This window comes from Anthonomus grandis, chromosome 3 (assembly GCF_022605725.1).
Source record: "Anthonomus grandis grandis chromosome 3, icAntGran1.3, whole genome shotgun sequence".
NCBI lineage: Eukaryota > Metazoa > Arthropoda > Insecta > Coleoptera > Curculionidae > Anthonomus > Anthonomus grandis.
In genome coordinates, this window is record NC_065548.1 from 30,053,797 (window position 1) to 30,068,438 (window position 14,642).

At 33.5% G+C, this 14,642-nt stretch overlaps 1 protein-coding gene across 1 annotated transcript in view; it reads left to right on the forward strand.

The window, feature by feature from the left end:
* LOC126734646 (glutamate receptor-interacting protein 2) overlaps positions 1 to 14,642 on the forward strand; it is a 1,148,906-nt gene that overhangs the window by 900,818 nt on the left and 233,446 nt on the right. The window contains exon 6 of the mRNA XM_050438344.1: positions 13,999 to 14,164. Coding sequence (XP_050294301.1) covers positions 13,999 to 14,164 — 166 coding nt within the window. The remainder of the gene's footprint in view (positions 1 to 13,998; positions 14,165 to 14,642) is intronic.

Genomic DNA, 14,642 nt, shown 5'->3' on the forward strand with positions numbered 1-14,642 from the left:
TTAACAAAATTAATGATTGTCTGAATAATGAATGTTGTTTCAGGGCAACAGAATAGCTCCCAAGGCTTCCACATCATTTTTATTAATTTCAATCAATTACAATACAATCGTTAGGTTGTTTCTTAAATATTTTGCTATTTTGAAAGTAATTGCTAATCTAGCTGATCTGGTCAAAAATGAGTTTTAACCATAGTTGCTGCGATAGGAGTTGACCTAGAAGGAATGGTTTAATCTAGTTTGCCGGGAGTAAGGTTGTAAGTTCGGGGCCATGAGAATGGGACTGCAGTAAATTATCGAGCAAAGTAAGATCTCTGTGCATTCGACAGATTTGGAGAGTGGTTATTTGAAGTGTTTTCCAGATCTGAATAGTTTATGTTATCAACCTTCTGCTGTTTCTTATAGGCAATATATCTAAGGAATTTATGCTGAACTGTGTCAATTGCCTAAATATGAATATTATAAAATGGGGATCATATATAAGACCAGTAATCCAGATGTGTAGCCTTACCAGGAAACAGTATAACACTTTAATTGAGGGAACATTAAGAAAGTCTCTAGTATAAAGCCCAACATTTGTAAAAATTTCAAGATGATTAGTTCTAAATGAAATGTAAAGGACAAGTGGCTATCAAGTGTCACCCCCAGATCCTTGACTTGAGAAGGCAATAATAAAGGGGTCTTTAATATGATATATATGAGTTAAAAGATTTCTTCCTCTGCTAAATATCATTAATTTGCATTTGTTAATATTAAGTTCCACTTTCATTACACCATTGAGTAAAACAATCCAAGTCTGATTGAAGTTTATCGTAGTCATGCTAATTTTGAACTTTAATGTAAAATTTTAAGTCGTCAGCAAAAAGTAGAAAAGATGCGCACAGGAAACAAGAGGCAATATCATTTAGATAAATATTAAAGAGTAGAGTTTAGTTTTTAGTTCTATGTGTGAACTCTGGCACCTGATAGTATTAGTTCAAGTAAGTTCAGTTCCTGATAGTAAGTTCAGTGATCTGAAAACTTTGAACATGTACAATTTGTATTCTCTCTGTAAGATAAGATGTCAACCACTCTAAGAGCTCACTCAAAATGCCCATATACTTGAGTTTATTTATTAGAATTTCATGGTTTACTCTGTCAAAAGCCTTTGTAAAATCTGTGTATATGGCATGTACATGGGATCCTTCTTCTAATGATTTTAAAAGAAAGTCAGTAAAAGTTAACCAAATTAAACTCAGTGGAACGATGGAGCAGAAATCCGAATTGCTGGTCAATAAAGCAGCCCTTCACAGTTGCAGATAGATAGTCATAGACTAGACTCTCAAAGACCTTAGGAATACAACTCAAGATGCTGATAGGTCTGTAGTTGTTGACTTGAGACCTATCACTGGCTTTTAAAATCGCCGTAATAAAGCTTGATTTCCAATAAGCTGGAAAAGTTCCAGTTTTTAAGGACACGTTAAAAGTAATGTGAAGGGGTCTAGAAAATAGGAAGTTACAATTTTTAATTAGAACTGGAGGAAGGCTTATTAGAAGGAGGAAGGCTCAGGACCAGATTCCTTGTCCACATCTAGAGCAGATAGATTTCATAGATTAATGAGACAGATATATTAAGCGAATGCGAAAGCGATAATTTAACGAAATTTGTACTCACACTACAACTTCAGCACAAAGTTCGTCGACTAGAGTGGGTACAAGAGCACATGGTTTTAGCTGTAGAATTTTTTTGGTGCTGAATAATCATCGGATGCGGGTATCGAAGAAGCCAATAAGATCTGCCCAGCTGGCTCATGCACACCCCTTACCACTTTTTGAAGGAGGAAGTGCTATGCTCTGTGCTAGTATCATATCTTATGGTCGCACAAAATTAATTTATACTCCAGGTACATTTTTGACTTTAATTGACAATGACTGGTGAAAAGTACATGATTCTGGATCCCTTACTTAGACTATAGTGAGAAGCTGTTGGTAAGGCTTTTATTTTTTTGGATTATAAGTCTCGACCTCACCGTATCAGAGCTATAAATGAGTATCCGGAAGCGGAAGGCATCGTTTGGACTGGCACGCACTATAGCCAAACATAAATCTCATAGGAAATGCGTGGAGCATGCTTTCCAGGGTAGTGGCAGCACACAGAAACCCACCTTGGACTATACAAGAGCTTGTTCATGCTGTTCGAGAAGAATGGCACAATATTCAGTATAATAAAGTACCAAATAATTTTAGTTTCTAATAAAAAATAACCCTATATTTAAAAAAATAGTAGAAAATGATAGGATAGAGTAAGAAATTTGTTTACAAGCATTTTTTTTTATTTTTTTTTACTTATAATTACTCAATTAATAAGTTTCTAATCTATTTTTGCCGATTAAAAAAACCTTTAAAAATGGAGAATCTATGTGTATAATGATAAAGGTTTCCTGATGGCAAAAATTAATAATTATTTTAGGATCTGCAAACGTAATTTTTGACAATTTGGGAGTGACTTAATAATAATTCAATATAAAACAACCAGTATTCTATATCACTTATCGTGTATGAATTTTATAAATAAGTAGTTAGTATGTTGAATTTATAGGCTTTATGGTATTCACTACTTGAGATACATTATACAAATTTGGTAATAAAAAACCCTGCTTAGGTTTAATGAAAGCAAAGATTTTTAAAATAGCTTTGCTTTCATTCTTTAAAAAGTGGGTATTCTAATTATACCATTCTATACTTTATAACAGGTTTTCTTGCAGGTTCAAGTAGTGTTTGTCATGCATATTATTATTCTCTCGTTATCTTGAGTAAGGTATTAAAGTTTAGTAATAAAATTCAAAAACTGTCAGCCGACTATGGTTTTTAAGCCCAATTTTTTATTAGGTATTGTGATTAATTATGTAAAAATATTATCTTTGAATGAATTGTCGAAACAGTGGGCTGCCAAGGCAGTTGTGCATATAGGTCTCCTGATGGACCCGTCATGCCCCACCGGAGTTTACCAGAGCCCAACGGCTTTAGAGAAACCGATAAGGCTCTCTGGTCTGAAGGACTTAAAGTCACTTGGTACATTGAAACTGTTACCCAAGTATTTAAAACGGGCGCGCGTGAGTGCTGGGCACTCCCCGACTACATGGCCAATGGTTTCATCCTCCTCAGAGCACCATCGGCATTCCGGGTTGTCCGCAATACCGATAGTATGGAGATGGCTTCTTAAGTGCCAGTGACCGGTTAAAAGACCTGTCACTAGTCGAATTTCGCGTCTTTTTAGGCGTAGTAGATTTTTGGTGAGACAGGCAGAGGGCCCACCTATGTGCGCTTTGGCCTGTCTTATACCAGGGGACTCTGTCCATCTTCGGTGGGTCCACTCCAGCAGACCCTTCATTGACGCGACCGCAACGCATTTGGCGATACCAATTATGGATTCCGGCCCCATCGGCACATTCGCGGATCCCAGTCTGGCAAGAGAGTCTGCTTCCTCATTACCTGCATGGCCTGCGTGGTCAGGTATCCAGACGAGCTGGACCCTGTAGCCAACCTGCACCAGTTTTTTCAGGACTTTTATGCACTCTAGTACAAGCTTGGAGCTTACCTTTGCGGCCGTGATAGCCTCAATGGCAGCTCTGCTATCCAAGCATATTGATACGACTGTATTGCGGTGTCCGCAGCTTAGGATTTTCTGTCCGCATTTTAATACAGTGAATACTTCGGCCTGGAACACAGTGGCGTGCTCCCCCAGCGAGTATGCCCTACTGATATGTGGGATCCTACCACAAAGCCCTGATCCAGCTCTATTATTCATTCTGGAGCCATCTGTGTACCAGGTGGTCCCCCTATTTAGCAATGATGTAGGTCTGTTGGAATGCTGCCACTCCTCTCTACCTGCAATGTGCGTCACGAATCTCTGCATGAATCGCAGTTCACAGTCACTGGAGCCATGCCCATCAGAAGGAGAGGACATTCCTGTATGGCCCGTGACCACATTTTTGCGTGTCCGGTCTCGCCAGCACGCAGTTCGCCGAGGACGTATAACCTGTACGCAGTCCTCATTGCCTCGAATCGCACAACGAGGTCCAGAGGCGAAAGTTGGCAATATTATCTCTATTCTTATAACGCATTTATATATTTTATTCGGTTTAAAAATTTAGTAATATACAGAACAAAACATGAATTACTATATTTAAGGTTTACGGATAAAATCTAAATAAATTTAGCAATTGTAAAATCTTATACTTTACGGGACATGTAAAATAAGTAAAGCTAAAATACATACGCAAAAACCGAAAAACAAAGTTCTTTTATTATGTATAAATAACTAGCTCAAAATAAAATAAAACTAAAATTTAATTTTAAATTAAAATAATCTTTAACTTTAGGATATAACTACACTTCATTGTATAGGTTTTATAGAGAGCAGTGAACTACATTTAATCTCTATAACACTTCCTTTACTCCTCGCCTGGAAATGTTTTTATTTTAAGGAAGCTTCACAATTCTACTTCTGATAAGGCATAGTTCAATGAAATTTGAGACAGTACCTGTCATTAAGCTCAGGCTAAAATAATTCTCGTTTATCTTTGTTTTAAAATCTTTTTGCATCGAAAAATATTTAAAGAAGAAAATTTAGTTTAACAATTTAGAATAACAATTGATAAATGCAAAATTATCATAAAAAAATAACTAAGAACTCATGATGTTAAAAAGCAGAAAACAAAGCTTTGTCATTTAAAAAGCAATTCGCCTACAAATGAATTTAAAGTTGCGCCATTATAAATGCATGTTTTTTATTATTTAAAATGACCTCGAGGCTCACCATTAACAAATCCACAATTTTCGTTAAACCACAAAATTAACGTTACGTTTTTAGCTCAGCTTCGGATTTCTTAATGGGCCTCCTAACTTTATGCTATATTGCTTTATAGTTTAAGTTACCGGAAAATACGGCAATTCTGGCAAATTTAATATTCGCTAAAAGCACAGTTATATTTATTTTATTCTGCTGTATTTATAAATATTTATTGTTTTTGTTGAGAATTGAATTAGCTTTACGTTTGGTTGCACTTATTTATTTAAATAACATGGGAAGTAGATAATAGCCCTGGTAAATATGTATGATTTATGAATACATTTTGGAAAATTAAAATATGGTAATTTTACTAAATATGATCAGTATATACATCTGAACGACATTGGCCTTTTTGATATTTTTATACTTTAAGCCTATAGTTTATATTTGCATGCGGAATTTTATTTTTTTAAGGATAATGAATATTGTAGTACTTAAATCATATTGATATATAGAAAAATCTGCAGTCAACTTATACATTATTTTTATTAATGATTTGCTCTGAACAGAAGTATGTGGACAAATTACAGATATTTAATCTAATAAACAAAATTTTATTTTGAATATCAAGATTTATGTTTTAACTAATCGTTTGTGGAAATTGGCGAAGGTGAAATACATATAAATTGTTATTTCATTTTACAGAATTATCTAAAAAAAACTCGCTGGTTATCTATAGAAAGCTACTCTACTTACACAACCTCGCTATTGTACAATTAAACTCAAACTGCAAAAACATCCGTACCAGCGAAAGTTGAGAATATTGAAAGGAAATAATCTTAATCATAATAATTTCTTAGAATCCCGTTAGTAACTATATTCCCATAACTTATAAGTCCTAAAATCAATCACAAGGTTATTTATTTTTCTCTTGTCCTAAAATGTGTATTTTTTTTCGAAATTTTCTAAGAGAGCAAAATGATTTTTGCACGAAACTATTTAAGATATAACATTGGGTAACACATTGGATATAAGGATAGAACATTGGCATATGCTCTGAAATAGTGACAGTCATGAAAAATGCTAATAGAATTCGTGATTCAAGCAAACCTTTTCTTATATGTTTGCAAATCTTTTTAAAGAATATTATGCTAATATGAGAGTATTATAAGACAAAGTATTAAATCGCGACGTCTTATTAAAAAAGAACAAAAATTATTGTAACTAAATTTAGGAACACACTTTTATTGGCAACGTCAAAAACTCTAACCTAACTCGCGTTGGCTATCATTTAATTGTTTTCAAACTAAAAACTGACTAGACAATTAGGACGAAATAAAATGTGACGAAACGCGTCTCTTCTAAAACTCCATGGAACAATTTAGAAATGTAAAAATTTTTTTTCATTATTTTTCCAAGAAAGAAACCAATAATTTCAAGAGAATACTGATAGTCAAAGCACGCAAGTATACAAATTTAAAAAAAAATTAAAATAACGGGCTTTTCAATAATATAACCTAAATTGGGGTCAAAATGGAGCCTTCAAACAAGATGAACTATTTAAAAACTAGACACTATAAATCAAAATATTAAACTAAACGTAAGTAGAACCTTAAATAAGCCCTACTAAATACGAATAAAATAGTACAAAAACTAGGAGAATCATTAACGTATTTACACTTTATAAAAATACTGCTATCCTCTCAAGTATGATCGTCCCGATCATTTATCACCTCCAGGGTTAAACATGGGACCACATGAGTCATGATGTCGCTTGATACGGTACACCACGTCGTTGATTCTGGTGACCACATGGAATGGACCTTTCTAATCCTTCTGGAGCTTTCGTGATTTGCTCTTCGTCCTCCGTGGATTTTATAACCAGACACTATCCCCAGGATTAAAACTGGTATATATAGTTCTAAGTTAATAAATATATAATAAGCTTCAAAGGTAAACAAAGTTCATCACCGAAGGCAACTTTTACCAGTTGACTTGTGGATAGAAGAATGATATGCCGATAGGAATGGTTGTATACAGGTATCTCAGTTGATTTGCTTAGAGTTTACTACAATTCTCAAATAGGGTGCAAATGTGTCATTAAATCTTTTAACCATTTTATCAGACGGAAGGGTGAAGGAAGGATATACGGGTCTTATTAATTCCCAGCAACTGGCACAGCGACTCAAAGTTCCTTCCTTGGTCTAAACGTATCTCTCTGAGGACACCAAATGGACATATCCAGTTCTGGAACAACACTTTAGCTACTGCCGTTGCTTTTTGGAACCGAATAAACCTCGGGCCACTTACTAAAGTAATCCTTGCTAATAAAAGCTCATCGATTTCCGAAGCTACTAGTAGGAAAAGGTCTTGCTACGTCTATGGTAATTCATTCAAAGGATGCACCAACAAGATAATGCATAATTTTTCCTCTGGTTCAGGTTCTTGGGCCCTTACTTGACGAATATTGCTCATACTTTCGGCACCCGCATTCAATATCTTCATTACTGTTCTGCCAGTAAAACTGTTCTCTCACTTTTGCCAAGGACTTACTAACTCCAAAATGTCCTAAGTTTCAAGAACTTCTGGAATCTTTTTTCGAGAAGGGACTGTCAGATATGATTTTTCTTCTCCATCTACGCTGTCCCAGACTCTTTTTAACAATTTATCTGGTATAACAAGCGAATTTCATTAAAACCAATAAGCTTTTAGTTCTCGAGATTCGTCGAATGGAAATATCTTTCCATTCTGGTTTTGAAATTTCTCCAGACTTAAAAAAACTCTAGTTCATAAATAAGACCAAATACTGGTTCATCACACTGATCCTGGATTAAACTAGCTGCGTTCTACTTTTCAGGACTGTTAAGGGCAATAAAATTACAATAAGTAAATATCTCTGAATGCTGTTTTGATATTTCCTTTTTAAACAACGTTGACATGTTTTAATGTCTTCTCGATAAAGCATCGGCGTTCTAGTGATATTCGCCTTTTCTATGTTTTATTGCAAAATGATACACTTGTAATCGTTGAAGCCATCTTGCTATTTATCCTTCGGTGTTTTTGAACTGAAACAACCATTCCAGAGAAGCAAGTCCTAAAGCTGAATCATAAAAATATTTACGGAAATGTGCAATAGGTTTTACTGAGGCCGATAGCTCTCGTCTGTTGACACAACAGTTTCTCTCTGGTTTTAATAGCTTTCGACTGAAATAAGCTACCGAGCCGATACCGACTTGCTCGACAACATTGTTTGCATCCAAAATATAAGTTTGTCGAGGAATCGGATACGTTAATATTGGGGATGTGCACAGTGCTCTTTTTAGCCATTGAAATGCTTCTTTACAGTCTACTTATAAACTAAATATTATTTTATCCTCCGTGAGCTTATGTAGAGACTTTGTGTAATACGTACAAAGGTCCAGAAAGCTTCTTAACTGGTGTTTGGTTTCAATATCTTCTACGTTATTTTTTTTTTGAAATAAGCAACATTTTTTAGAACTTAGCTTCAGTTTGACCTCTGGGAGCTTAACAAATACCTGAATGAATATTCCTTAAATGATCTTTAAATGTTTTTCCCAGTATGATGACGTCATTCAGATAAACTAAATGCGATTTTTAAGTTATTCTACGTAACACAGTTTCCAAGAGTCTTTTAAATTCTGGGGCATTGCATCTTCATATAGGTGGTGCATAAAAATCTCATAATTTCTCGTCGTCAGTATCAGGTTATATACAGGGTATTAGTAAATAAGTGCGACAAACTTTAGGGGGTGATTCTGCATGGAAAAGTAATGACAGTTTGCTATATCATTTGCTACCCGTAAATGCTTCGTTTTCGGTAATGATCTCAATTTTTTTTAAGAAAAAAGATGCTATGCCACTTAGTTATTTTAAATTAGAAATAATTTTTGAATTCCTCGTTCAATTTGTGATAAAAAACCTCTCCTACCTTTTTTTCGTATGTGGCGCCGTTTTTATGCAATTAAAAAAATTTAGACGCGTATTTTTCATTTCTTTAATACATTATCAAGAACTATCTAATACAACATTAAACCAGAACAATAAGAGAAAATAACAATACTAAAATTTGAAATAGGCGCAAAGCTACAACAAGTATTTAAAATGACTTCCTTCAGACGTTACACAAGATTCAACTCTTTGCCTCATTTATTCTCGTATTCGCGCAAATATTCCTAATGTATTTCTTATTATCTCAGAGCCGGCTATAATTTGATTCCTCAGGTCATCAACATTTTCGACGAGAGTGGAATAAATTAATGACTTAAGAAAACCCCAAATGCAAAAATCTCTAGATAGTAGAGCTTCCACACGTTGAATATGAAATTATAGATATAAGAAATATATAGAATATATAGATAATAAATATATAGATAAATGAAAAATTTATTACTTAGTAATAATAACTAAAAGCTTAATAGTGAAAGAACGCTAATTTGACATTTCGTATTTCGCATATGAATGTTGACATTTTGTATATAATATTAGATACATTTTAACAGTAGCCTACTAGATAATGTATTAAAGAAATGAAAAATACGCGTCAAGATTTTTTTTTGTATAAAAACGGCGCCACATACGAAAAAAAGGTGGGAAAGGTTTTTTGTCATAAATTGAACGAGGAATTCAAAAATTATTTTTAAGAAAACTTAACAGAAAATCAGAAAACGGGGCATGTTTGGACATACGTTTGTATAGCAAACTGTCATTATTTTTCTATGCCGAATCACCCCCTGAAGTTTTTCGCACTTTTACTTACATCCTGTATATCCAATTTAAACTTCTGAGCATTCATAACATCTAATCCTAATATCACATCAACCATGATTTCTGCCACTAGTACTGGATGTTGTTAAGCCAACGGTGACTGTAGCTTTTTGTAGACAAAGAATCGGAATCCTTTTTCCATCGGCGGACTCTAGAATTAAATTTGGTGGTGCTGAAATCCTACAGTAAGCTACGATGTTCGGCTTACGATATGACTTGAATCTGTATTCACCATATCTCACATTCACGGCCGCATTTTTTTTTCGGTACTACCAAGCTTTTTTCAGGACCTGGCAGCCGGTTTAGTCTTATATGTAGGGCTTGGGAGCACCCAGCTACCTTGCGCCCCATAAAGGTGACTAGTTTTCTTGGTTCCTTGGGTTTCTCAAGGGCTTGGGGCATTAATGTTTAAGGTACCCCTCCTCATTACAATTTCAACATACGAATGGTCTTTTAGATTTTCTAGATGAAAATGGCTTAATGTTCTTTAGGCGGTCTATAAAATCATTTTTAGGAGTTTAGATTTGTCATATCCGTGTCTGTCTTCTAGTTGCTTGAAATGCTGCTTCATAATATAGTCCATGAGCCAAAGCTTCCGAAATACTTTTACGATAAGCCGTCCTTAGAGCATGGTTAGTATCTGGATCTCGAACCCCGTCAATAAAATAATTTATAGAAATATGCTCTCGGAACTCGGTTGAGGATGAAGCGTAAACCAGATTTACTAATCGAGTAACATCGGCCTATAACTGTTATAAGCTTACAGTTATGGTCTCCATAATGCTCCATCCAAATTTGAAATCATGGAAAGTGTGTTACATAGAATGACTTGGTAATGATGCCTGGTTTATCTGGATGAGGTCATTATACTGGAAAACATTTAAAAATCATACGAAGAACGTTCAAGAGTTATTTATTAAGCTCCGAGAAGCCAACCTGAAATCAAAAAAGATGAAAAAATCCTTTGAAGTACCGAAGAAGTTCGATACTTCGGCCAAGTAATATCAGAAAATAATATTAAGACACCTCCAGATAAAGCAAAAGAAATTAAATTTTGGTCACGACCCACATAAACACCAATTATACAAGATTTAGTAGAAATTTCGCTGTCCTTTTAAATAGCTGCATAAGCTTACGGAGGGCAAAATGGTATTTAGTTGGTCAGCAGGCTTAAGAAGTACTTAAGAGCAGAATGAAACAATTCGCAGTAGTAAAAGGTATTAAGCATTTCTATAAATATTTGTATCATCATTAAGAGTATCACTTTACAACAGAACAGAGACAAGGCAAAATCACTAATATGCAGATTCTGAAATAACTTGTCTTGAAAAGGAAATGATAGATCAGCCAGAGATATTTTCTTGTTATTGTATGTGTTGATAGTTCTGAAAAGTGGGACGTAGTATAAACCAAGATCACTGTGTTGATCCAATATTTATGAACTGAAGTCTCAAGAAATTTTAACGCCCGAGTGAAAACATATTGCCGATAAAGCTCCAAAACTTACTAGACTTATAGGAATTCTCTGGTAACGCAAGATGAATTATTAAAAATAGTCTACGATTCATTGATTTTAACGTGTCAAAATTTAAATTTCGCAAATAGATGACTGATGACTTTGAGGTGTTTAACTTAAGGAAATGTTTAGTTTCGCATTTAAATACATTACTGAAGAACGGATTTAAGCTCGCTACTGTATAAAATAATTATTTTTAAATCTCTGTAAGATCTATTATATTTAACATAAATAAGGTTGTGTCAGATCAGTAACCAAAAGGTGGCTGTGGTAATCATTAAACAGGTCATATTAATCTCATAGTCTAATAATAATAGTAGTATTATGTAGTTACAACCTAATTCATCAATCAATGTATCAAAGGCTAGAAAAAAAGTATCAAAAAGACAAAGGACAAAAAGTATAAAGTCTAGACAATCTAGTGTAAAAGAATGTTCTTCTTTTTTGTGTAATCACGCCAGTCAACAATATTTAGAAGGCCAGGTTTTATTTTATAAGCGGTTCTGAAACCGAAGTAAAATATTGAAATCTATCAAAAAATGGGGCGTGATGCAGAATTGCAGCTAGTGGTTGTAAATACTAGAACAGAGGCAGGCTAAAAGGTTTATAAAAACCTACATGCCCAATTTTACCGCAGACCTTTTGAACCACAACTAAAAGGTATTAAGGATAATAGTTGATTTGCTTACAGGCCACTGCAAAACAAACAAACTTACAACTTTAGAATATTTTAACATCAACTAACAGTTTAGAGGATAATGAAATTTCTGAATCTGTATGGTGTCACTGTGAAGTAATATACAGATTTAGGTTTGGAAAACCAGAACCAAAAATAAGAAAATACATTACGAATACATTACGAGTGGATGGACTCGTAATGTATTATGGTGGAGTTGGACACTAGTCTAAGATTCTGACTCATAGGTTGCGATGGCGCTTTGAGATATTTTTTCTATTTAATTAAGATATTTCTAAATTTTAACTAGTCTCTGCAAAGCCTCTTTTGCTATTCTAATTCTTCTGCTGATCTCTAATTTAGAGCCTCTTTATTGGTTATTTTTGCGCCAAGATAAATGACAACGCCATTGGTTTTTATATTAGACGAAGTGACATTGGGATTAACTTTATAATTTAAAGAGTTTATCGATTGAAGCAAATGTGTTTTAAATGTCTTTACTTTTTTAAATCTATAAATTTAAAAAAGTAAAGACATATTTCATAATGCTTTTTTATGACGGCAATTTTATAGTCAATATTTTTATATTCAAAATACCGCTGGTATAATTTTAAAGAATAATTAAAACCGTCATTCAAAAACGTGTAAGATCAACATAAATTCTATTCAAAATATGGTAACATCACAGCCTCCATGTCATCTACACCGATGACATGGTAGAAAGTGCAGCAGGTAGAGTCTTCACAAACTTTAAACGCTCTTTTTGGTTTTTATTTGGAAGAAGAAGTTTCTTGGTTGGTCTTTAATTATAGGGGTAGCTTGACAACCAGTCGTATTTTCTACCCTAAGTTGTTGTTTATACCTTTTTTTTAAAGCACTTACCTTAGATCTAATAACTTTTAAGAAGGGTGTAATGTAGAATTTCTACTATTGTACGTTGCAACAAGTGCGTTTAAATCTTAAGATAAGTCGAGCCTAAACGACGCTTTGTCAATTTATTATATCAGTTAATGATAATATACTTATAAGGTATAATCCAAATTATGCCCAATTTTACCGCAGACCTTTTGAACCACAACTAAAAGGTATTAAGGATAATAGTTGATTTGCTTACAGGCCACTGCAAAACAAACAAACTTACAACTTTAGAATATTTTAACATCAACTAACAGTTTAGAGGATAATGAAATTTCTGAATCTGTATGGTGTCACTGTGAAGTAATATACAGATTTAGGTTTGGAAAACCAGAACCAAAAATAAGAAAATACATTACGAATACATTACGAGTGGATGGACTCGTAATGTATTATGGTGGAGTTGGACACTAGTCTAAGATTCTGACTCATAGGTTGCGATGGCGCTTTGAGATATTTTTTCTATTTAATTAAGATATTTCTAAATTTTAACTAGTCTCTGCAAAGCCTCTTTTGCTATTCTAATTCTTCTGCTGATCTCTAATTTAGAGCCTCTTTATTGGTTATTTTTGCGCCAAGATAAATGACAACGCCATTGGTTTTTATATTAGACGAAGTGACATTGGGATTAACTTTATAATTTAAAGAGTTTATCGATTGAAGCAAATGTGTTTTAAATGTCTTTACTTTTTTAAATCTATAAATTTAAAAAAGTAAAGACATATTTCATAATGCTTTTTTATGACGGCAATTTTATAGTCAATATTTTTATATTCAAAATACCGCTGGTATAATTTTAAAGAATAATTAAAACCGTCATTCAAAAACGTGTAAGAACAACATAAATTCTATTCAAAATATGGTAACATCACAGCCTCCATGTCATCTACACCGATGACATGGTAGAAAGTGCAGCAGGTAGAGTCTTCACAAACTTTAAACGCTCTTTTTGGTTTTTATTTGGAAGAAGAAGTTTCTTGGTTGGTCTTTAATTATAGGGGTAGCTTGACAACCAGTCGTATTTTCTACCCTAAGTTGTTGTTTATACCTTTTTTTTAAAGCACTTACCTTAGATCTAATAACTTTTAAGAAGGGTGTAATGTAGAATTTCTACTATTGTACGTTGCAACAAGTGCGTTTAAATCTTAAGATAAGTCGAGCCTAAACAACGCTTTGTCAATTTATTATATCAGTTAATGATAATATACTTATAAGGTATAATCCAAATTATACTTATAATTATTTTTGATACACTATAAAAACACATTGGTTTGGCTTTTTTGTTTGTTTAACAAATTTTTAATTTTAGCTTAATAACAACAATTTTTTTTATTTCAGCATCCCAGAATTCATTGTGCATTACTTCTCAAGTTACCGACGTTACCATAGAGCGAATAGACGGATCTCTAGGTATTACTTTACGAGGTGGATTTGTTCCAGAGCATCCCCATTTGAGTCGTCCCTTAATTATTACACATGTTAGAGCAAACGGACCTGCTTATAGGTAAGAATTAGTATGGAAAGTAATTTTACTAAGGTATCATGATCTTAAAGATGCCCATCTACCAAAACTCAGTTATCCTTAACTTATACAAACAAAAGAGAAATCCCAGAGAAATTCCAAGACACACTAAATGGGTCATTCGATTTTATGTTATTATTTGTCGAAAGTTAGAAGCCACGTTAGCAGTAAATTGCGAAACCTTTATTTGTTTTTTAGTGGATTCTTATGTAACGATGCTTTTAAGATATTTAATCTCAGTTTGTTAATATATTTTTCTTTGATTTCTTTTGACTATTCTTTGTAAAACTTTCTTTTCGGCATTTTGGTTAAACCATCTTTAATAGTTAATTAATATGTGCAATTAAATTAGAAAACATGAAAAACATTAATAAACTGTCTCATTGTGATGAATAGGAGCGTAGTTTTATTTTCTATTTTGATTAAAATTTATAATAATGTTTAAAAATTAAAAAGATTA